The sequence below is a fragment of the Mesoplodon mirus genome (genome assembly GCF_964341445.2).
Source record: "Mesoplodon mirus genome assembly, chromosome: 14".
In the NCBI taxonomy this organism is placed as follows: Eukaryota; Metazoa; Chordata; class Mammalia; order Artiodactyla; family Ziphiidae; genus Mesoplodon; species Mesoplodon mirus.
Window position 1 is genome coordinate 39691753 of NC_138990.1, and position 24322 is coordinate 39716074.

Consider the following 24322-nt stretch of genomic DNA (forward strand, 5'->3'; position numbering starts at 1 on the left):
GGGATCTTAGTACATAAATTTTCTCTAATGTTTTCTCTAAATATTACTATGTCATAAAAGAAAGGAGGGAACTTTATCATACTAAGCTATGAAAATATTCCCCCCAAACACATTAACTCAGTGATTTAAAGTTAAATTCTGGGTTCCCTAAAGAATTTCAGGCAGGAGCCTCTTTTTCCATACACACATACACACACACACGAAGTTCCTGTTTAATTTTTATATATAAAAATAAATAGGTATGTGTCTCTGCAGTATAGTTTTAAAACACCATACTAATGAAGCTGAGTCCAACCGCCTGTGGGTTAGCTTTGCTCTTTTTAAGCCATGTGACATATGCAAACTGTTAGGCCTTCTGACAAAAATGTGCTATGGAAAAAATTGGAAAGGATGAGTTTATGAATGGATGAATACAAATCTGTTCCTACTCTGGATGAACAACTAGAAGAAACCGCCCTTCTGATGATGAGTCAGTAAAAGCTATCATGATCTACATAACCCAGTACATTTGAAAATAACCCTGTATGTAATGCAGTGCTTTGTACATTATAGATTTACAGCAACTTAAGACATAATAAGTAAAGCTTTATTTTTAAAGAAAAAGATAGGGCAATATATTAGAAAAGGATGGCGCATTAAAAAAAATAAACAAGCAATTTTAGAAAACTCAAGAGCCAGAAACTCAAGGCTGCTTTTAGGTTATTAAAATGAATGAATTCTGGGATAAAACAAAAAACCTCACCTGTCAGGAAAGGAGGAGAAGACTGGTGAGAGAGAGACAGGCAAAGAAGGAAATCCCAGAAGGTTCCCTGCTGCCTGCGAGATGAGGAAAGATAGAAAGGCTTGTGGGAGAGAGAACCCAGAGACAGAAACCTCAATAGGTTTCTTAGCTATCTCTTAGAGGTAACAGAATTAGTTGGTAAACTGTTAAGAAAAAAACTTAATTAGTGAATAACAGCTTATTTAAAAATACATTTTTAATAGATGAAGGTCACAGAAGCACTGACCTGCTGCTACCTGCCAAAAGACCAGACAGCCTAACCCTAGCCATTTTTACTCTGCATATCTGACATTTCCATTAAGAAAAGCCTAGATTTAAGCTTAGATAATTTAACATGCTATTAAAACCAGCCTCTCTTCTCCAAAAACCTCAAATACCCCTCCCTCCACCCCCCAAATACCTAAACTCTCTCAACTACTGTTTCTGATCATGACATTTTTTTAAAAACTGCCAACATGTCTTTGGGTTTATCAAATACTACTTAAAAAGGGAGGGAAAAAAAAGAGCCAATTTGTAAGTACATACACAATGTAGATCTGCAAAGTAAAGTGTCATGGGGTCTAAACAGAATCAAGGTAAGGGTGTGACTTTATCTGGTCTTTAAGAAAATCAAGTTCAAGTTTGTCACAGACTAGGCTAAAGCACTGTTCAAACCTGCTTTTAGGATATGTTATTCTGCTTTCTAAAGACCAAAGAAAACAAGTAACAGGGAAAAAAACAAAAGCCCTTTTCAACTGCTTCTTTTTATTCACCCGTAGTGTAAATAATGCCTAAGCCGCCACGGCACCGCAGTGAAGCTGCAAGGTTCTTTTTTAACTAAAAAATTATTCCCTCTCTCAAATTTTCTTAGGGCCCAGAGTTTTACCTTAAGCGCTGGACTAACAAGTTTACTTTGGCAATACTTATGCTTAAGCACCTTAACTCACCCTTAAATCAGTCCTCTGAAAATGACAAACTCTTTGGAAAACGCTGTTCTGAAGAGGGGGAGGGTTAGCTAGCTGCAGGGTGCCCTCTTGTGGCCCAGAAGAGTGACTGGACTCTTTTTCTGCATCTGAAGAGCACAGCATTGGATGGAGTGAGTCTCATGAAGGTCTACCAAAGTAAAATAATCTCCAGGAGCAAGCGGTTAATTACACATCTTAGGTCTGTTCACGGTTATTTTCTATTACCGAAGTCCACACTATGTTAGTACTACAGAACATGACAAAACAAAAATGTGACCGCAAGGGTTTTCATAATCAATTAAAGTTTTCTAAATATTCATTAGGTATATGGAAAACTAAGTAGTTTTGATGTCTTAAATTATGTAATGGTGAGGTTAAATGGGATGCCCCAATGAAAATCATAGATTAACAGGACTGATAAAAGCCAAAATTTTAGAGTGCCCACTGTGCCCTAGTCATTCAAAGCTAACAATCTACAGAGGAGACTAATATAAAACAAATGAACTGTAACCAGTAATATAATAAAAGTATGTACAAAGATCCATGAGAATTCAGATGAGGAAGTAATTAATTTTACTGCAGATATCAATGGGACAATAAAGAGTCTTTTTCAGTAGAGTCCTGCAGAGGATTAGAAGTCTATTAAGCAAACAATGAACAAGGAGAAATTTTTGTAAGAAAGAACAGTGAACAATTAAGTGTGGCTAAAGCAAACATAGCATACATATATAAAACAGCAGGACAAAGATCAAGGAAGGCTCTTTTCTGATCAAAGTAATTATGGTCCATTACCAAAACAGAAGACATTATCAGGTCAATCAAATCAACTAGACACAAATAACCTCACTAAAATTACTGCTAGAAGTTAAAAAAAAAAAAAAAAGCTGAAAATCTCACAACTACAGATTTTAAAAGCCCACATCATTTGAAAGATATAACCACTATTTTCAAGGAGATTTATGGTTAAAAAACAAGTCTCAATGGCTCAAATAATCAAAGTGAGGTATACATTCTTAGTATTCGTAAATATTTACCTCTCCCATTCCCCGAGATTCTAATGCAAGAGCTTGAAAATCATGATTCATTTCATCCACAGATCAAACCTGTTGAATAACAAAAAGAAACATTAGTAGAAAGAAAAATTTGAACAACAGACCACATCAACTATTTTGATATTACATTGCTGCTATTACTGATGTTATAGCATGAGCTGAGATGGACGAGAATCCATTTCTCTATAAAGACAGGTTTTCCTAAATAGAACACCATAGCAATCTACACTAAAATTTGTGGGAAACCTGGTGTCAACGGTTCTTGGATTATTCTGTGTGCCAAAAGAAACCCCTACTAGTTTCCTGCGCAAAAGAAAAGAAGTGAGCTCACGTACTAAAATACAGTTACCTTTTTTTTTTTTTTTTTTTTGGCCATGCTGCGCCCCATGTGGGATCTTAGTTCCTGGACTAGGGATTGGATGCCTGCCCCCTGCCGTGGAAGCGTGGAGTCTTAACCACTGGACCTCCAGGGAAATCCCCAGTTATCTTCTTGTAAAAAAAAAAGTGTTGTAATTCCTATTAAAAAATTATTACTTTGCACTACTTCTTTAAGATTTCTCAAAATTTCTCAGAATTTCATTATTTGTAGATCTTATACCAATGATAAAAAAATTTTTTTAAGTGGTGATCCAGTTCTACCTCAAAGCAACATATAATCTGCTGTGAGAGTAATTATAAAATTCAGAGGTTTCCTTAAGAATAATTCCTTTCCCTACAATAATCAAAACAGCATAGAAATGGCACAAACACATACATCAATGGAACAGAAGAGAGCACAGAAATAAACCCAAGCACTTATGGTCAATTAATCTATGTAACAAAGGAGGCAAGAGTATACATGGAAAGAAGACAGTCTCTTCAACAAGTGGTGCTGGGAAAACTGGACAGCTACATGTATTATAAAGCAATGAGATTAGAACATTATCTCATACCATATAAAAAAAAAACTCAAAATGGATTAAAGACCTAAATGTAAGACTTGAAATCATAAAACTCCTGGAAGAGAACAGAGGCAGAACACTTCTGACATAAATCACAGCAATATTTTTTGGATCTGTCTCCTGAGACAAAGTAAAAGCAAAAATAAACAAATGGGACCTAATTAAACTTAAAAGCTTTTGCATAGCAAAAGAAATCATCAATTAACTGAAAAGACAACCAACAGAATGGGAGAAAGTAATTGCAAATGATATGACTGACAAGGGGTTAATATCCAAAATAAATAGCCGATACAACTCAATTAAAAAAAAAAAAACGCACCCCCAGCCAAAAAAAAACACACACCCCAATCAAAAAATGGGCAGAAGACCGGAACAGACATTTTTCCAGAGAAGAAATACAAATGTCTAACAGGCACATGAAAAGATGCTCAACATCACTAATTATTAGAAAAATGCAAATCAAAACAACAGAGATATCACCTCACAACTATCAGAATGGCTGTCATCAAAAAAATCTACAAATAACACAGGACTTCCATGGTGGTGCAGTGGTTGGGAATCTGCCTGCCAATGCAGGAGACAAGGGTTCGATCCCTGGTCCGGGAAGATCCCAAATGCCGCGGAGCAACTAAGCCCATGCGCCACAGCTCCTTAGCCTGTGCTCTAGAGTCTGCGAGCCACAACTACCGAAGCACGCGTGCCTAGAGCCTGTGCTCCGCAACGAGAGAAGCCACCGCAATGAGAAGCCTGCCACCACAACAAAGAGTAGCCCCCGCTTGCTGCAACTAGAGAAAGCCAGCACGCAGCAACGAAGACCCAACGCCGCAATCAATTAATAAAAACAAGGGCCAGAAATTCCCCTAAACTTGATGAAAGCAAAATTTACGGATTCAAGATGCTCAGTGAGGGGCTTCCCTGGTGGCGCAGTGGTTGAGAGTCTGCCTGCCAATGCAGGGGACGCGGGTTCGTGCCCAGGTCTGGGAAGATCCCACATGCCGCGGAGCGGCTAGGCCCCGTGAGCCGTGGCTGCTGGGCCTGCGCGTCCGGAGCTTATGCTCCGCAACGGAAGAGGCCGCAACAGTGAGAGGCCCGCATACCGCAAAAAAAAAAAAAAAGATGCTCAGTGAACCCCAGGAAAGATAAACAGGAAAAACAAAAACGAGACCCCACATCCACGCACATCATAATAAAAGTGCTGAAAATCAAAGAGAAATCCTGAAAGCAGCAAGAGGAAAAACATTACAAAAAGGGGAAAAATGATGAGTGACCACTGACTTCGCACTAGAAACAATGGGGACCAGAATAAAAAGGACAGACTTTCGAGGGCTGAAAGAAGAAAAATGCTAACCTAGAATTTTTATCTGATGGAAATCTCCTTCAAGAATAAAGGCTAAAAGACATTTTTAGATAAAAGGAAAATAAAATTTGTTAAACATACTTCCACCTCAGAAAATCCCTTAAAAAAATTCTTAGGTTAAAGGAAAAGGGTACCAGATGGAAACTCAAATCAGGAAGGAATTAAGAGCACCAGAAATGCTAAGTATGTGCATAAGTACAAAGGACTAGTTTTTCCTCTCAATTTCTTCAAAACACATATGCCCATGTAAAGCAAAAATTTCATTATGGGTTTGATAACATATGTAGATGAACCAATTTACATGTACAACCAATACCTACTACAAAAAATATCTCTAGCCATACCATCATGACACCTAGTGATTTAAGCAAAACCCAGTTTGAGATCAAAATACTCTTTTATCACACAACATTATACAGTTGGCCCTCTATATCCATGAGTTCCACACCTGCAGGTTTTACCAATCAGGGATCAAAAGTATTAAAAAAAAAAAAATTCCAGCAAGTTCCAAAAAGTAGGGAATTAAGTTCCCTGAGGGCTGGCAATTATTTATCAATACATAGCACTGACATTGTATTTACAACTATTTACAAAGCATTTACATTGTATTAGGTATTATAAATAATCTAGAAATGATTTAAAGTATACCCTAGTATGCACACAGGTTATATGCAAATGCTACACCATTTTATACAAGGATGGTGAACATCCTCAGATTTTGGTATTGGGCTGGGGAGGCACCTGGAATCAATACCCTGCAGATACCGAGGAACAACTGTACATCCTTAAATACATATATAGTTTGGAGGGGCCTCCAATTATCTGATAAGTAAAAGAATCTTAGTCCAAATGTGTCCTACACTTCTCAGTCACGCAATCAAAGTTCTACACCTCACATGACACAATTCATTCTCATGTCTAGTATGGTCTGCTCAAACCATCTTTGATTTCCCTTGTTTCTTTAAAATTTCCTAAATTTGGGCAGCATCCATTTTATTTTTCTATTTAAATACTTCCTAGGGTCCCCATATTGCCCTAGATTCGATGTCCTTTATATTCTTTTTCTTAAGACAATTTACATTTGTGATTTCACTTTCTTTAAACCTTACATTTTATAGACCTTGTATTTTCTAGATTTCCCATCCCATTACAGCCTCAACTTCTTCCAAGCATCAACTGTTTCCCAAACCTAATGGCCAATCATTTGAAAGCTTTGAGATACTGCTGACATGTTATCAGGAATCATGTATTGATATTTTCAATCACCTAAAGAGGTGTTCTAATTTCTTAAGAATGCTTCAAATTTAAATCCTACCAACTTGACAATGCAGCCATATAATTTTGAGTTCATAATTCAATTTATGAACACACACTAAATGATATTAAGCCTTGAAATCTGGGCTCAACATACAAAGATCACACCAATTACAGTCATTAAAAAAAAAAATCTCCCATGTGACATCTTATTTACCTGTATCCTCTGAGGACAGACTGTCCTTAATAAGGTAATTATTCCACTAGGGCCAAAAACATAAGATTCTTATTATTTAGGATGGAAATAGTTCTAAAATTGATTCATTATTCTGCAATCCTGAAGAAAGAATAATGGACAAATTTTATATTTAAGATAATGTGGTAGAGTACAAATAGTATGTGATTTTGATTCAGAATATAAGAGTTCGAGTTTTAACTTTTGCCCGTTGTCTAACCTCTAAATCTTACTTATCCTTTGTGAAGATCAAACTAGATAATGTATCCAAAAGTGTTTTGTGAGCAATTAATAAAAAGTGCTCAACAAATAACTAGTTATTATTAAGACCATTATTACATACTACTCGAGAAAGAACTGATACTTCCTGAGACTCTTGGGGTGCTCAATGTTTTGTGTTTCTTGTATGCTTCTGTTCGTGTTTCAGCCTCCTGCCTTGTTGTCAGGTTAAATATCACTTGACTTGAACATACAGTATCCCTTCTGACCTTTCTAATTAGGTTGCTTTTAATTTGTAGTAATCTGTAGCCTCAGATGAGTGTGGTAGACTTGTAAGAGTAAACAAGCTCTAAGAAGGAAACTACTTCCAACAAACACAAAAACACATTCTAAAGTTACAATCCTTTCTTAGGAAAGCAATTTGGCATCATATATACAGGTTCGTATATCTTGAGCCCGTCTCCCCAACTTTGAAAATCAATCCTAAAAAGAAAACCTAAATACAAAAAAGTTTTATGCAGAAAGATGTTTGTAGCAGTGTTGCTTGCAGATCCTGAAATTATAAGCTGCATAACTGTCTCACAATAGTTAAGTGATATAACACATCTATAAAGTATCGTGTAGCTATTAAAAATATTAAAAATATATTTTTTATTTTATTACAATAAATTTGTACAATCTATGAATGAAAGAAAGGAGAATTTATTAGGAAAAAAGGACTTAAGAAATCTTCTCAGGTGGCAGTGTCTTATTTAGTTAAACATGCACTTACCATGTGATCAAGCTATGCGCATCCAAGGTATTTATTTACCTAAGAGAAATGAAGACTATGCCCACATAAAGTCCTGTACCTATTCAGAGCATCTTTATAATGGAAATGACGGAAACGCCTCTAAACAGATGACTGGATAAACACAGTTATGCCATACAATGGTGTACTGCTCATTGATAAAAAGGAGCGAACAGTGCCACAACAGGGATGAATCTTCAAACGTGGAATAAAAAGCTTCACACAAGAGAATGCATAGTGTGATTCCAAAATGAATCAGTAGCATCAAAAAGCAAATCAGTGGTTACTTGGGGTTGGGAAGAAGAGAGAGGATTACCTGAAAAGAAGTACTTTTGTATATTAATTCTGGGGTTGTTACATTAGTGTATAGATTGATTGGTATTGGTGAGCCATATACTTTTTAGTGTATGTAAATTAGACCTCGATAAAGTTGATGTTTTAAAAGATGACTGTATAACATGAATTGAAATTATGATAAAACTAAAGAGATCAAAATAATATGGTATTGGTACAAAGAGAGACAAAGAGAGGGACAGAACAATAAATTCGAGAAACTGAAAAAAAAAAAAAAGATATCTTCTCAAGAGTAAGTAAAAGCATCAGAGCTTTACCAAAGCCCCTTCTTTGCTTACTTCTACATTTTCATCCATGGTCCAAACAGATAAGGTAATAAGTTAAAGAAACTCTGGATAAATGCGAGAGGTCTCTTAGCTATATGGATCCACATACTTTTGTGGTGAATCATGCCCTAGTGCAGGGGTCAACAAACTTTTTCTGTAAAGAGCCGGACAGTATACATTTTAGGTTTTACAGGCCATATGGTCCCTCAACTTCTCAACTATGCATCTGTAGCACAAAAGCAGCCATAGACAATAAGAAAATGAATGAGCACGAATGTGTCCTAATAAAACTTTATTTATGAACAGTGAAGTCTGAATTCCATATTTTTTCATGTGTCACAAAATATTATTTTTCTTTTGATTTTTTCCCCCAACCATTAAAAATTCTAAAAGTCAATTCTAGAGAGCAGTTCAAACAAAAACAGGTCGTGGGCCAGATCTGGCCTATAGGCCAAAGTTTGCTGACCTCTGCTCTAGTGCATTTACTCTCGACTGTTCCACAAAACATCAAATGCAGATAATTCACTCTCAAACTCGAGCAGACCCAAAGTTAAGCATCAGGTTTTGCTTTCAACCTTTTCATTTATACTCTCACCATGTACATTTTTTATTTTAATAATGCATGGGAATTTCAGATTATGTTTAATGGAGATTATTTCATTATTCTCTTTCAATGACCAGGGTGGGTTATGGGGAAAAGACTTTAAAAACAAGACAGGAGCTTCCCTGGTGGCGCAGTGGTTCAGAGTCCGCCTGCCGATGCAGGGGACACGGGTTCGTGCCCTGGTCCGGCAAGATCCCACATAGCGCGGAGCGGCTGGGCCCGTGAGCCATGGCCGCTGAGCCTGTGCTCGGCAACGGGAGAGGCCACAACAGTGAGAGGCCCGCGTACTGAAAAAAAAAAAAAAAAAAAAAAAAAGACAATACAAAACTCACAAAGCAAGACTCAAGCTCAGCTTTTTAGTTTAAGGTGTTACCATTTATTTCAACTATGAGAACGCAAATGGAGGAGAAAGTGGGCAAAACAATGAGATACAAAGAAAATAAACACTTTCGATTCTTCTGCAATGACCTTCATATTAACCGTAATGAAACTGCAGGGGTGGGGGTCACACATATGCCAGTAAGGACTCTTAAAATTTCTGCGCTGGTGTCACCTGATGGCAAGGGAAAAGAATCTGGACATAATTTAACAAGTCTCCCCTGCGTGGTTAGACCTAAGGGAGAAAGAGAACAATCTCTTCTTTCAACAAGCAATGGAGTATCTAGCTATCAGTTATATAATACTGACCTGACTAGTTCCCTTGAAGAAAATGTATCCCAGAATTACAGTACACACTATACTGCTTGGGGGTGTAAAGTCTGTCTTCATTGTTTGTTTTTTTTTTTTGGCCTGCATTATTAAGCCACGAAGTTTTCCAATATTATTTCCTTAAACAATTAGAATTTGCTAATACAGAAAATACATAATAGAAACTTTTCTATGGACAAGACAATGTGTAATCTTTTTTTTTTTTTGAGGTACGTGGGCCTCTCACTGTTGTGGCCTCTCCCGTTGCGGAGCACAGGCTCCGGATGCACAGGTGCTGTCAGCGGCCATGGCCCACGGGCCCAGCCGCTCCGCGGCATGTGGGATCCTCCGGGATCGGGGCAAGAACCCACGTCCCCTGCATCAGCAGGCGGACTCTCAACCACTGCGCCACCAGGGAAGCCCGACAATGTGTAATCTTGAGGTAAATTTAAATTAAAAAGTTAATAGTTTTTGAGGTTATGATGTTTCCTAGCAAAAGAAGGGTGTCTTATTAAGTTCTAAAATTTAACAGTATTAGCTAATTTTTCTGTAGACAACATTATTACTAATTATGTGAGAAAAACAGATAAAGTACTTCAAATAACAACTTGGTTACGTTTTGTGGGTTTTCGTATTTACTAATGCATACGCCAAAAGGTTTACAAATAGTTGGTGTAATGAACCAAGAATATGCATTATTTTCTTAGGTAACACCTGATCCAATTCCTTACCATATGCCTACCATAAAAAATAGGCTGGGGGGGCTTCCCTGGTGGCACAGTGGTTGAGAGTCCGCCTGCCGATGCAGGGGACACAGGTTCGTGCCCCAGTCTGGGAAGATCCCACATGCCACGGAGCGGCTAGGCCCGTGAGCCGTGGCCGCTGAGCCTGCGCATCCGGAGCCTGTGCTCCTCAAGGGGAGAGGCCACAACAGTGAGAGGCCCGCGTATGGCCAAAAAAAAAAAAAAAAGGTTAGGGGGGCAAAAACCATTTAAAGCTACAATAAATGGTATTAAAGCACCAGCATATATGACCAATTACATTTTCATAGTTTTATAATTAGTTCTATTTTAAAGCCATAGTAGTAATTAAACTCTGGAGTTAAAGGGGCTAGGAACTGTGTCTTAGCCACCAAAATGCTCAATATATACTGAATGAAAAAAATCATTCTATATTTTATGAAATGTAAATTCAGATCATGAAATCATCTAATATCTGGATAGTGACTGTTTATAAATGCCTTCATATATATGAATACACAATGCTCATTTTAATAGAGATGTAAACAAGACTTTTCCTCAGACTTTTTGTACAACTGAAAACATTTACCAAACATAAAACAAGTACAACTTCCCATTGGCACTACTTCTCCAAACTAGTCCTCTAATACCTAGAGGCTGCTGCTACCTCATGCATCCATTACAAAAACAACAAAATTACATGAAAACTGGGACTTTCCTGCTGGTCCACTGGATAAGACTCCGTGCTCCCAATGCAGGGGGCCTGGGTTCAATCCCTGGTCTGGGAACTAGATCCCTCAAGCGTGCCACAACTGAAGAGTCTGCATGCTGTAACTAAAAAGCCTGCATGTCCCAACTAAAAGATCCCACATGCAGCAACAAAGACCTGGCGCACCCTAATAAATAATTTTTTTTTAATTACATGAAAACTTAATTGATTCACATAAGTCAATACACACAAAGAGTAACTTAAGCTGCTTATAACATATTCTTAGTAGTCATACTCCTTAGACTGTTTTTAATGAACATAATCATTGAGCATTAGTGGTATCCATTGAAAACAGGTACTAAAGTCCTTACAAATACCTTAGTCTCTTCAGCATAGTAAATCACTTACGCAAATTTTCCAACAAAATTCATTTGTTTAGCAATGCCTTTTCTTATCCATATGACAAAGGTAAACGTAAATCCAGGTTTAAGTATTTCTGGTAGACTATTAGCCTTCACAGACTTAGTATTAGAAGTCTCTAGGAACCACCATCAACACCTAGTAATCTGTTATTTATCTGGGGGTACAAATTGAATCACACACTTTTCTAATGGTGTTGAACAAGTCACTCAGGTGGTAGCTAAGCCAGGAGCCATAAATATTTTTTTGATATTTGCTACTCATTTGTCCATGTACTTCATGGGGGAATTACATACTTGTTTTACCAGCATTAAGAACAGTACTGTGTAACTGACTTGACTATATTAAGGAAAAGTCAAATTTTACATTTTGAATAAAACTTGGCAAAAAAAATGTGTTATCAATATACAGACTCCCAAAAACTAGAAATCTTCAAAGACCCTAGCTCAAATCTTCTAACTAAGATCAGAAATTAAGATTGTTTCAGCACCGCCATTAAGACATTAAATAAAAGTTTACCAAATATTTATGTGCAAGAATACTTTAGCTCTTTGAGGATCAATCTCATATATCATATTTCTCAAGGAGACTGAATAGGGTAAATATATACTTAATGCAAATATAAGACAAGGCATTTTTTTTCCCTTAGAATTCTCTCAAAGGCGAATCACCATATATTTGAGTCCTTACAAAGTCTCTTATATTACAAGGCAGTGTCTCAATTGGTTTAGTTTAAGAAATAAAATACTGCTTATGGAAATTCATTTTTTTCTTTGAAAAACAAAATACTGTTTAGAGAAGATCTACACACTAAAACAACCTCAATCAATTCTAGTTTTTCATGCTTTTACATATCACCGGAGAGAAGTAGGTCAAATAACTTAGATGGAAATGAAGATAATTATTATTTAACGCAAAGTGGCTCTAATGAGTCCAAGATACATGTGAAATGTCCAAGATATATTATGAAGTGAGTCCCCCAAAAGCAGTATTTCTAAATTAATGTTCTTATATGTAATTTAATATGCCATCACCCTAAAAGTGGAACAAGCAGACATTATATGCCTCATGACATAATGTAATACAAAACAGTACCACCAATGAAGAATTACTGCCTAAACTCAATCTAATAATAAAGCTGCTAGATCTAAATACTGATTTATCAGAAATATGAGAGAGAGAGAGAGAGAGAGAGCAAAGCCAATAGATAACACAAGGAAGCAATCGCCCAATCTAGAATATGGAAAAAAGAAAAAATTCACCTCATTTCACTATCAATGAAATTTTAAAAGAGAAGGAGAGGGAGGACTATTATATACACTAAAAGACTTAAAAGTCAAATACATTGTATAAACCTTGCTTGAATCCTGATTCTAACAAACGAACTATAAAAAAAACTTTTGAGAAAATCAGGGAAATCTAGATATAGAATGGGTATTAGATGATATTAAGGAATTTTGTTAGCTGTGATAATAGCAAGAAGATTGCATTTTTTAATAAGTTCTCATCAGTAAGAGAATTTATGCTTAAACTGGCTACTGTCTGGGATTTGCTTTGAAATATTCAAAGAAGTAAAATATGGGTATAAAGATTTCACACAACATTGAATATGGATGATAGATCTCCAAGGGTGTACTGTACTATTCTACTTGTGCTTGAAAATTTCCATAATAAGTTTAACAAAATAACAATATGACAAGCAGCCATATGAAGCAGGTGGTATTTAAGCTGGGCCCTGAAGGACAGGTACAATTTGGACATCCCCCACCACCACCACCACCCCCACACACACTTTTAAACAAAACATTTATAAACTGCAGCTTGTACAGGGGGTTACTCTCCAGAAAGTTAACTGACTTACAGTCCAAGCTGTTGTTTAAACCTAACATCACTTGTTATTTCAACCATATTTTTGACAAGTAGTATATGAAATTAAAACAAAAAAACTGATTTCCAAATGAGCATAAACCTCTTTGCACTAATTTCTATCAGACACCATCCCCCAAAGCGAACAAGAGAATGTACTGAGCACTTGACTTTACGCCAGAGATGACACTAGACACATTATATTTAATTCTCATTACAATCCAGCCAAGTAGGTATTGTATTCCTACTTTACAAATAAGGAAATTGTGGTCAATTTCCCTATCCTAATAGACGAAGCTACTAAAATGGCAGAGGATTCAACACCATCAAGACTTCAAAAGCTCCATGCTCTTTACCATACCAACCAAGCATAAAACCATCACTCTGTTCCCCAACCTTCCTTTTGCTAAACTATTCCAGTCCTCTGGACAGCTCTTTGCCATTTATCTCTTCATGTGCAGATCCTACAGATCCCTTAAAGTTTGGCTCAAATGCCACTTTCTCCATTAAAACCTCCCCCAAGTCATCTTCTTCTCAATTCTCATGGCATTTAATTTGTATTTTTCAATGTATTAATATCATCTTATCCATTAGACTTTAAAACTTCTCTCAATCAGAATTATGACAGAAAAACATGTACCACAATTTTGCACTTTCTGGTTATGCCAGTGTTCTGTGAAATATTAACAGTCATGAGGAAGGAGACCAAAAGAAGGATACTAAATACTGTAATAGGGAGAGAGGGAAAATGATAATATTATCAACTATACACCCATTAAAAAGCATGAAATGGATATATTTATGCATACATGGAAAAAATTCTAGGATACTAAGTGAAAAGGCAAGGTGAAAACAGTGTTTCTATCATTCCACTTTTGTAAAAACAGAAAACAATCAGAAAGAGTGACACAACCGTTAACAGTGGTCACATCAGGAAAAGGGTATGCATGATTTTTATTTTATAGTTTATAGTTCTATACTCTGAATATTTGCCATTTGTTACTTATATTTTTAAAATATTTAAAATATATACATGTTAAAAATCACTAAACAGGTTAACTTGGAAATCAAGTTATATGGTAGAACTCAAATATACATACACCTATACATAAGAGAGGTATCATGACTTATCAACAAACAACAGAAAAATATCTTCAATAAATTAAGCATCACTTAAAAATATTCTCTTGAATTCCTTGGCGGTCCAGTGGTTAGGACTCAGTGCTTTCACTGCCATGGGCCCAGGTTCAATCCCGCCCCTTATCTGTAAACTTCTAAGCGTTTTTAAGATGATATAAAGGAATTTACACGTATACCCAATACCTACTATAGTAACTATCTCTAGCCACACTTTCATGAGACTTTGAGTTTAAAAAAAATCAAAATCCAATTTGTAGATCTAAATATTCTATCATCACCTGATTTAAAGGAATTACACTTGTGGTCAGCACTTAGTTTTTTAAATCTAAGTTAGTTCTACCCTACTCTTTGATATATTTCTGTAAAGTGTTAAAAAAAAATAGAGCCAACCAAATCATAATTTAAACACAATATATTTGATAGTATGCTATAATAAACATGATTTACGTATTTCTAGCTTTCAAAGTATTTCAAAGTACTGTTCTTTGTAAGTATTCTTTGACAAAAAGTTAGGAAAGAAGAGGTGAACTGGGTTAAAAACAATTTGCCATTATTCCCTACCACTCAAGACTATCACTGACCCGAATTCAGAAAATCCCAGTAGAAGCCAAAATACGCCAGTTCTAGGCTATATTTCATTCCTAACAGCAATGTGAATACATAAGATTAACCACTACAGGAAGCTAACTCCAAGTCTGGTGCCCTGAAGGTTTAATTATCCGGGGTAAAATACACCACATTAAAATCTGGGATGGATCAAAGATGTGCCTTTCTCAGTACACATAGTGAGGATCTGTAAATTGATCCTCAGGAAACTAAACGTGCTACTACCATTTTGGAAACACTTCATGTACTCCTCAGGGACATTAGCACCTCAATTTTAAGGTCACTGGTTCTCAAATCCTCACAGTGCATTAGAATCTAGACAGAAGGTTTGAAAACTACTAACACTCAGATCCCACCTATCTAAGACTTATTTGAATTAGTCTGGGTAGGGAGAAAGGCACAGATTTTTATTAGTATTTTTAAGCTCTCCAGGCAATGCTTCCCTGTGCAGATAGGACTGAAAGTCTTACATACACCATACCACCTACAGCTAAGGGATATATTCACAAGCACCTTAATGGTTTTCCAACTAAAAAATTTTGTGTCATTCATCATGGTGTAACAGAAACAGAAACCAGAACCAAAAGATCTAGAACATGGTACCAGGTTTGCCTCTAACTAGCTGAATGAACTCAGACCACTTGAACTCTCTGGTTCTGTTTCCCCATTTACAAATGAGGATAACAATGCTTCCTCATAAGGTTATTGTGAAGACTAAATTAGATAATATGTGAAATTGCAATGTAAGTCCTTTCTAGAATATTAACTCACCATAATGACTGAACATATTTTTTTCTGTTTAAGACTCAATATATAATCCTTTGACACAGTAATTTCTCTTCTGGTAATTTAACTTACATAAACAACAGCAACAACAAAAAAGGATGAACTGAGTAAAGGTGTTTGCCGCAGCACTGCTTGCAGTGGTTCAAAAACAGAAGGTGAACAACCTAAACTCGACAAACATGGGTTAGTAAAATAAAGAGCCATACACTAAGTATGACACGTTATTAAAGTTATACGTGCTGATACAATAAAATGTCCATGATATTAAATAAAAACACCAAGTTGCCTAAGGTGTGTAACCTGATCCCAGTTTTGTTTAACAAAAGAGGGGCAATGTATGTTTGTGTGGAGTATGAAAAAAGTAAACACCTAACTTTGGTAGGAGAGGGGGTACTGTTGGCTTTATCTTTTTGTATTTCTGTGTTGTAAGGCTCGTTGACGTTAGCAAATTAAAGTATTTTTTAAAAAGGTCCTATATTAGTACAGTTTAAACACATTACAATTTAGAAGCTTTACCACAGTCAACAGAGTACAAGCAATCTTGTGCTATTTTCAGTTCATTTTAGTACTAGGCTGAATGCCCAACGGAAGACTTGTCTGAATGGCTACCTAGTAATTTTCAATTGTTACACAGTATCAATAGAATCAGTATGGCACCAAGGAGAAATAACTTAAGAAATGTTAATTAGGTTGTAACAGAACTAAAGGAAATCATTTGAGTTCGTGGTCTGAGACAACTGGAAAAAATAAAAACCACTTTAAGCAGCAGACTTTAGTGCAGTTTTTAGAAGATTTTTTCTTCAGACAAAAAATTTCCATAATCACCAACGCACAGTGTTCTTTAAAATAAGAGGTTCCTCGTCCAATACATTTAAGATATGCTGCTCCCCAGCACCCACTTGTTCTTTTGCAAGCTGAGTACATGGTCATTCTGGAATTCATTCTCTGTGATAACAGCATAGTAAAGGCTCTGAGAAGTCCCACAATTAAAACTGTTTAACTGGGAATTTCCTGACAGTCCGGTGGTTATGACTCCGCGCTTACACTGCTGAGGGCCTGGGTTCCATCCCTGGTTGAGGAACTAAGATCCTACAAGCAGCACAGTGCAACATGCATGCATGCATGCATCAATACATAAATCTGCTTAACTTTAACCCAGTATTATTGTAACTTTCTGTAAGCATGTTAACACAACGCTGATTATTTTGAGAAGCAGCTATTTCTAGTCATTTTCAAGAAAAAAATGAACGAGTTATCTATTTCAACTTTCTTGAACTTTTGTCTAGGAAAAGTCATAACCTATGACGGTTAAAAGGTTTTAAAATGTTTAGTTCATGATAGGCATAATAAACAGTCTAAGAAAAATATTAGCAGTACAAATCTTTGAATTAAACAAATATGAGGAAATCTTTTGGGTGATGAATATGAATTGTGATTTTTAAAAAAAATTCCTCAAATATTCAAGAACAAGCCTTCAATTGGTGATCTGTTTCCCAATGACTTTAAAGTGATATGACCAAACCAATTTCCTAAAGACATAAAAATTAAAAAAAAAATTCTAAGTTGTTGCTTAGAAAACAACAAAAAACCAAACACCTAGACTGCAGCGTCTGAAAAGAGAAACCAAATCTATATCAGTTTCAAGGAGTACTAAGTTTATGCCATAAAAAGTGTCTGTGGTAGAAATAGTCTTGAGTATAATCTAAATGAAATTTACTCTATATTCATTTAAATAAAAATTTGTGGAAGAAGCCACACCAAGTAACTCATAGGAAATGTACACAAAACAAAAACTAATCTTAGGAAAGTAACTAAGCAAATACTAAATAACAAAAACAGTAAGAACTTTAACTTCTGAAAGACACAAAGATGGGGGAGTGACACAGCACATTACAAAAAATTTTCATTATCCAATTCCTTGGAGACAACCTTATTTCTAACACTAAGCTTTAAAAGAAATCTCTTATATGGGGTATTATAGAGAACACAGAGTTGTAATAGAAAATATGCTCAACAACTCTCTTTGCAAATGCAAGGTTTCAGAATCTCATTTTTTTAGAGTCAATCCCTGAAGGAAAGTCATGTGTCTAACTCCTAACACAATCCAGGGAAAGCGATTCACAGTAATTATGTTAAGGGTTCCTGGAAAATATAGTCTGAATCTTCCCAAGATATAATCTTGGATCTCTGGTGAAGTCTTCTTCAGAATTATTCAAATTAAAAAAGGCCCTGGATTTCCCTGGTGGCGCAGTGGTTAAGAATCCACCTGCCAATGCTGGGGACACGGGTTTGATCCCTGGTCCAGGAAGATCCCACATGCCGCGAAGCAACTAAGCCGTTGCGCCACAACTACTGAAGCCCTCGCACCTAGAGCCCGGGCTCCTCAACAAGAGAAGCCACGACAATGAGAAGCCCACGCACTGCAATGAAGAGTAGCCCCCGCTCACCGCAACTAGAGAAAGCCGGCACACAGCAACGAAGACCCAACGCATCCAAATAAATAAATACGTTAAAAAAAAGAAAAAGGCCCTTTAATCTAGTGTGCTGCTACCTGTATCTCTAATCAAATCTTTTCAATTCTCCTCCTTACCTCCACTTTAAGCTCTGCCATTCTCCCCTATCTGGGTCACTACACATACTAAAGCCTCTGGCTAAATGCTACTACTTCACCCATCTCTTGACTAAATTAACTTTTCTAAGTCTTTTCATAGTTAACTTTACCTCTTCTGGAAAGCTTTTCCTGACCCCCTGCAGTGTCTACCGGAGTCCAGAGCACTTTGCAACACCACCTCCAGTGGCACTTAGTGTACTGCACTGTGTAAACATGAGTTTAATCCTCTTCCCCTCCACTGTAAACATAAGCTCATGGTTACAGTAAAACTATAAGAACAGGGATCACTGTACCACAAACATCTAAGCACAATCTGGCACATGATAGGCCTGCTAACCTCAAAAAACGAATGCAAGTTTCTGGTAGTCTAGCTTGATGAAATGATACAACTTAGAATATCCAGAGTAACAAATGGACTGAAACTCAAGTAATACTCCATGAGTATCTTCTCAACCAGACTCACCATAAAAATTAGTAACCATTTTATCTTTGGCAAGATCCTTGAATACTCCTATGTTTGCCAGTGTAGGAGCCAAATAATTTAGAGATTAAATGCAGGCACCTTTGGATGAAAAGCAATCAATTATATTTCAACTGCAAGGTGGTCCAAGAAAACATCTGTAGGCAAAACCTGGAGCTATCACCTTCTCTGAACTCCAAATCTTAATTCTGTTTGTTAAATTGGTTTCAAATGACTCAGGTTTTGCCACAGAAAGTATAACCTTTTGCATTAAATCATGCTAAAAGTGCTAATACTACAGAAATGTTAAATAAATGGCCTGGTCACCAAAATGGAAGACACAAGTAGCTCCTTCCTGTATATAATTCTTTGTTGGTATGTAACAAAGTCATAGCATAGTCCATATTTTTCTCTACCAACAATTTGCCTCATTTGACTGCTTAGCAAAGACCTGTACTTCGAGTCAGCCTGCCTCCGCCATTTATTTACCTTTTTTTAACCTCAGAATGAATAAAACCATCGTATACATTAGTGAAGACTATCTGCTGCTGATCTCTTTCAGAAACAGTGCCTAAAATCAGAGATTACCACCTTGAGATCTAGAACTTGCTACTCTTGACATAAAATGTCCAGTAAAACTGAAACCACAAAGATTTCTCTAAAACTAGTCTCTCTACACACTTTTTTTCTGGGGGACTAAAGGAAAAGAAAAAAGTTAACCCCCCTCCCCATACTATTTTCTATGTACTCTGGCGGTTTTATTTTCCTAGACAGGTATCAAATAGGTGGTTTTATAATGTCACTTTACAGTCAATTTCACCAAATCCCTTCCAGGAAGCAGATTTTTGGAGATTTTTATGGTCCAAATATACATATCGCCCTAGGTAGGTGAAAATGACTGCCTTCTTTTGCTGTCCCGTTTGCAGTCAAAGTATTCTGACACCCTAACTACCCCTTCTCCCTTCACACTTCTTCCCCCTTTTTGTATTTGGTAGCTACAGTGAAATTCTGGAATATATATATAAGGTGTACACAATCTAGATGTTTTCTAGTACTCTAAAATCTTTTCTCGCTCCATAAGAGAATAGTAAGAGAATAAGAAGTGAAAATCTGTGATATGTAAACTGAAAATGGATGGGATTACAGAAGCTATATTTGCAGAGGTGGTATACACTAAAGAAACTATCTTTTTGCCAACATGCTTGAATAACCATCCCTTTTAACTTCTTTTTTTGAATTTTATTTATTTTTTTATACAGCAGGTTCTTATCCCTTTTTAATTCTTTAATGCACTTTAGAAAAATGAGTCAGGCAAGGGCCAAATACAACTTTTCATTTTAAGAAAAATGAGGGACTTCCCTGGTGGCGCAGTGGTTAAGAATCCTCCCGCCAATGCAGGGGACACAGATTCGATCCCTGGTCTGGGAAGATCCCACATGCCGTGGAGCAACTAAGGCCCTGCGCCACAATTCCTGAGCCTGCGCTCTAAAGCCCGTGTGCCACAACTACGTGCCTAGAGCCCGTGCTCCGCAACGAGAAGCCAACTGCAATGAGAAGTATGCGCACCACAACGAAGAGTAGCCCCCCCCCCGCTGCAACCAGAGAAAGCCTGTGCGCAGCAACGAAGACCCAATGCAGCCAAAAATAAATAAATAAGATAAAATAAAATAAATTTAAAAAGTCAATGAAACAAAACCCTCTGCAATTTCAATAAGAGTTAAAATGACCCTCTGTGGGGATTCCCTGGCAGTCCAGTGGTTAGGACTGAGCGCTTTCACTGCCGTGGGCCGGGATTCAATCCCTGGTTGGGGAACTAAGACCCCGCAAGCCTCGCGGCATGGCCAAAAAAAAAAAAGACACTTTGGAAGCTGACACTTGTGTTCAATTAGGCAAGCTTTAATTTCTCATTTATAAATAAGTAGGATCTTTTGAGTTACTGAAAGGAAAAGTCACTAGGGAAAAAATATTATTAAGCTTATGTCTCTAAGCATACTGCTACATGAAAATCTGAGAAGAGAAAGCATATGCCATGCACCTACCTACCTATGCAATAATTCTATACAATGTTTCACTGGAAAAGCATGAAAATAATATTTCTCTGTAAATTCACTTTTCCACTGCAAAAGCAACTTTAAAAAAATGTCTTCTATCTATATTGCTAAATATAAAAATCACTACTTAAACGTTAGCTTCTAAATGATAGGGTTTGAAGAAACCTTTTTCCCACCACATCAGAATTCAGGAGTGAGAGACATTAGGAATTAGGCTGATGGTAATCCAAATAGCTCCCTTATTACTGAAAAGCTACACTGGAAAGCATAATCTAAACCTAGACCAACAGGGCTTCCTAACACCACACCCCATAATTATCCTAACCCAGTCACAGGTAGCACCGGACAACCATGGTCCTCCTCCAGAAAGGGACAGAGTCTATCCCTGGTGGCCTCCAGACAAAGCAAAGTGCTTTCTGCAGGGGGCAGGCTCCCAAAAAGAAAGAGGAAAGGGGCTGAGCCGTACTTGATCAGTTCCTTCTTACAAACTCATCAAAGGGAAGAGTGAGAAGGTGGGACAATAGGAGCAAGTCAGACTATTTTTATGCTTTCTTAAGAACAGCAAAAAACTCTCTAATATGTCACAAACCAATTTACACTATTATAAGTACAATTATTATCTTAATCACACCTGTCAGTAAAAATGGCCTTAAACTGTGAATGTAAGCTAGACGAAGCCATATGTGGTACAAACATTCAGATGTTTAAAATATGTATCCACAAGTCTTACAAACATGAGAAAATACAGAATATCTTCCTATCTTAGAAACCCAACGAATTCAAAGGTTGTTAAATTAGAAACTACAGAGAACTTGAGTCCAGGAGAATGAACCAACCTCCACTTAAAATTATGAAGATCCTATCAGTATCTATAAAAAGGGGACCGTCTGGTCACCGAGAAGATTGGTTTTGGATGTCACACCTGGCCCAAATCTCTGATAATTACTTCTGTAAATAGGATAATAAGTACCTGCACAAGAAAATAAATTATCTTTCAACACCAGAAACGTTTATAGATAAGTATGGAAGGTTTAAGAGAAACAAAATCCTCATATTCGTATCTGTGTTAAGACTGCATTATTTGGTTTATATACTTGTAATGCCTAAGAAAAACTGGCCTATTTAAAGTGACAACCTTGTAAGACCAACTTTAATACGGCAGTAATTAACTTACTTTTAAAAAACCTGAAATCTTACTAATATCAAAACATCAAAGAACTTCAGACTCAAATTAAGAAAACCATGTGTTAAAATTAAACAGTTTAAACTGTTTGAAGATGTTTAGGCTTGTTAATCGCAAATCTAACTCGAAGATAAGAGACCTGTGCAAATAACAAAAATGAACTTTACAAAAAACTGAACTTTAGAAGTGAGAGAGTGGCATGGACATATATACACTACCAAATGTGAAACAGCTAGTTAGTGGGAAGCAGCCGCATAGCACAGGGAGATCAGCTCGGTGCTTTGTGACCACCTAGAGGGGTGGGATAGGGAGGGTGGGAGGTAGACGCAAGAGGGAAGAGATATGGGGATATATGTATATGTATAGCTGATTCACTTTGTTATAAAGCAGAAACTAACACACCATTGTAAAGCAATTATACTCCAATAAAGATGTTTAAAAAAAAAAAGAAAGCTTAAGAACCAGGATTCTGGTTAATTTTTTTTTTAAGTTTTTTAAAAAAAACTTTAATTTTTTAAAAAATACGACTTACTTCATACAAAAACCGCCCTCAAGGACACCGAAAGACAATTCTAAAATAACTCAATTTCACCAAAAATTGGACTTCTAAAGACATTCTTATAAGGGAAATGCCAGCAACTATTTAGGACTGTGCAGATGAAGCAAATCATTTTTTAAAAGCAGGATATTAAAAAACTAAGAAAATAAACGTATCCAATTAAAGCTATTTATCTTTGTGTTTTTAAAAGGATTCCTAGCCAGAAATCCTTAAATCATCCTCCAATGCTCCAGGTCACATGGTGAAGAGTCACCTATTAAACACGAATCCAAGCAGTAAACAAGCTTTTAAAATCCTTAGTTAACACCCTTTATTAAAATTTTCTTGGTATACGATACCTTCACAAGTATTACATTTCTCTCAAGCATTTAAAAGACTTTTTCTAACAAAGGTTTCCTCAAAAACCTTCACCCCAAAAAATCTGTCACCGGTTTTCTTAGGTTAAAATCTCACGAAGTACTAAAGTCCAGATTTTAACACGATTGTCTTATTACACCTAATACGTCCGCAATTCCCATCCTACCCAAATGTTTAAATATGTGTTACAATGAAAAGCTAAGAAAAATCGGTTTTCCCTAGCTATGTTCTCAGAAGTAACAGTAACTTTTACACGCGTGTTTGGGCATACAACTTTTAACTATTTATCGTCCCCAAATTTGGCCCAGTTCAGATACAAAACGACTGCTAAAATGTTTGAAGCCCCTAATCTCTTCTTTGGTTTTAATTTACACATTTCCCCAAGTATCGAAATCTGTTCCGATAACAAAAACACAACATTCCTAACACACCGAACCCAAGTCGCCTTTTCTTTCAAACCCACACCTGTCTACCGGAAGCTTTTCCTGCACACACTCGGGCCCTCGAGAATTCCCACACTTGTTTTCATAAGCCCACGCCTTCCTCTTCGCCCACTTCCAACTCGCACGCTTCTCGGGATCCACCCGGCCTCTCCCCCCATTCCCGGCCCAAGGGCTGGGCGAGCGGGGGGACAGCTCGGTCTCTAACCCCGAGCGCGCCGAAACCAAGGAAGAGCCGGGTGGGCCACCCAGCGCCGCGAGGCTGAGGCGTGAGGAGGAAAGGAAGCGGGAAAGCCGAGAGCACCCCGCGCCGGGCCCACACCCCCTTCCGGCACCCCTCCCCCGGCATTGTGCGAGCGGGCCCAAGGCCGCAGCCCTCCCGGGCAGCCCGCAGGCCCCGTCCACCCTCCCTCCGGCAGGCGGCCCCCGCCGAGGCCTCCACACAAAGCCCGGGGAGCCAGCCCCGCGGCGCCAGAGCACGGGGAGAGGGTGCAAGCGCGACTGACTTACGGGGCTGCTGCGGCCGCGCTGCCTCAGCCGGGGACACCGACCGTTGGGCACACGGCGGCGTCGCTCTTGGCCGTCCTCCCCTCCTCCGCCTTCGGTGGTGGCAATATCTTCTTTCTCCACCTACCTCCCTCCCCCCCACCCCACCTCCTCCTTCTCCTCCCCCTCCTCCTCCTCCGAACCACCGAAGTACCGAGGGTGAGACACAGAGACTCACAACAACATGGCTGCCACCGCCGCCTCCCCTCCCCTCCCCCCCGGCCACCGGGCGCGCGCAAAGCACTCCGGGAGATAAGGGAGGGGGAGCACTCACCGAGGTGCAGCTCCTCTCTGTGGCTTCCGACGCTTCTCCCGCGCTCCGGGCGGGCGCCGGCCGGCGGGAGCTCTGCGCGTGCGCACGCTC

General features: G+C 37.9%; 1 protein-coding gene across 11 annotated transcripts in view; it reads right to left on the reverse strand.

The window, feature by feature from the left end:
- PUM2 (pumilio RNA binding family member 2) overlaps window positions 1-24056 on the reverse strand; it is a 93792-nt gene extending 69736 nt beyond the window's left edge. For 5 of the 11 annotated variants that reach the window (XM_082642070.1, XM_082642064.1, XM_082642063.1 and 2 more), the window contains exons 1-2: window positions 23923-24056; window positions 2760-2828 (exon numbers count right to left, since the gene is read on the reverse strand). In XM_082642070.1, coding sequence (XP_082498196.1) covers window positions 2760-2810 — 51 coding nt within the window. In that variant the 5' untranslated portion in view covers window positions 2811-2828; window positions 23923-24056. Of the gene's footprint in view, window positions 1-1707; window positions 1838-2759; window positions 2829-23437; window positions 23581-23922 lie in introns of those variants that run through there. The other 6 variants (XM_082642072.1, XM_082642071.1, XM_082642069.1 and 3 more) reach the window with 2 other exon arrangements.
- Window positions 24057-24322: the final 266 nt, after the last annotated feature.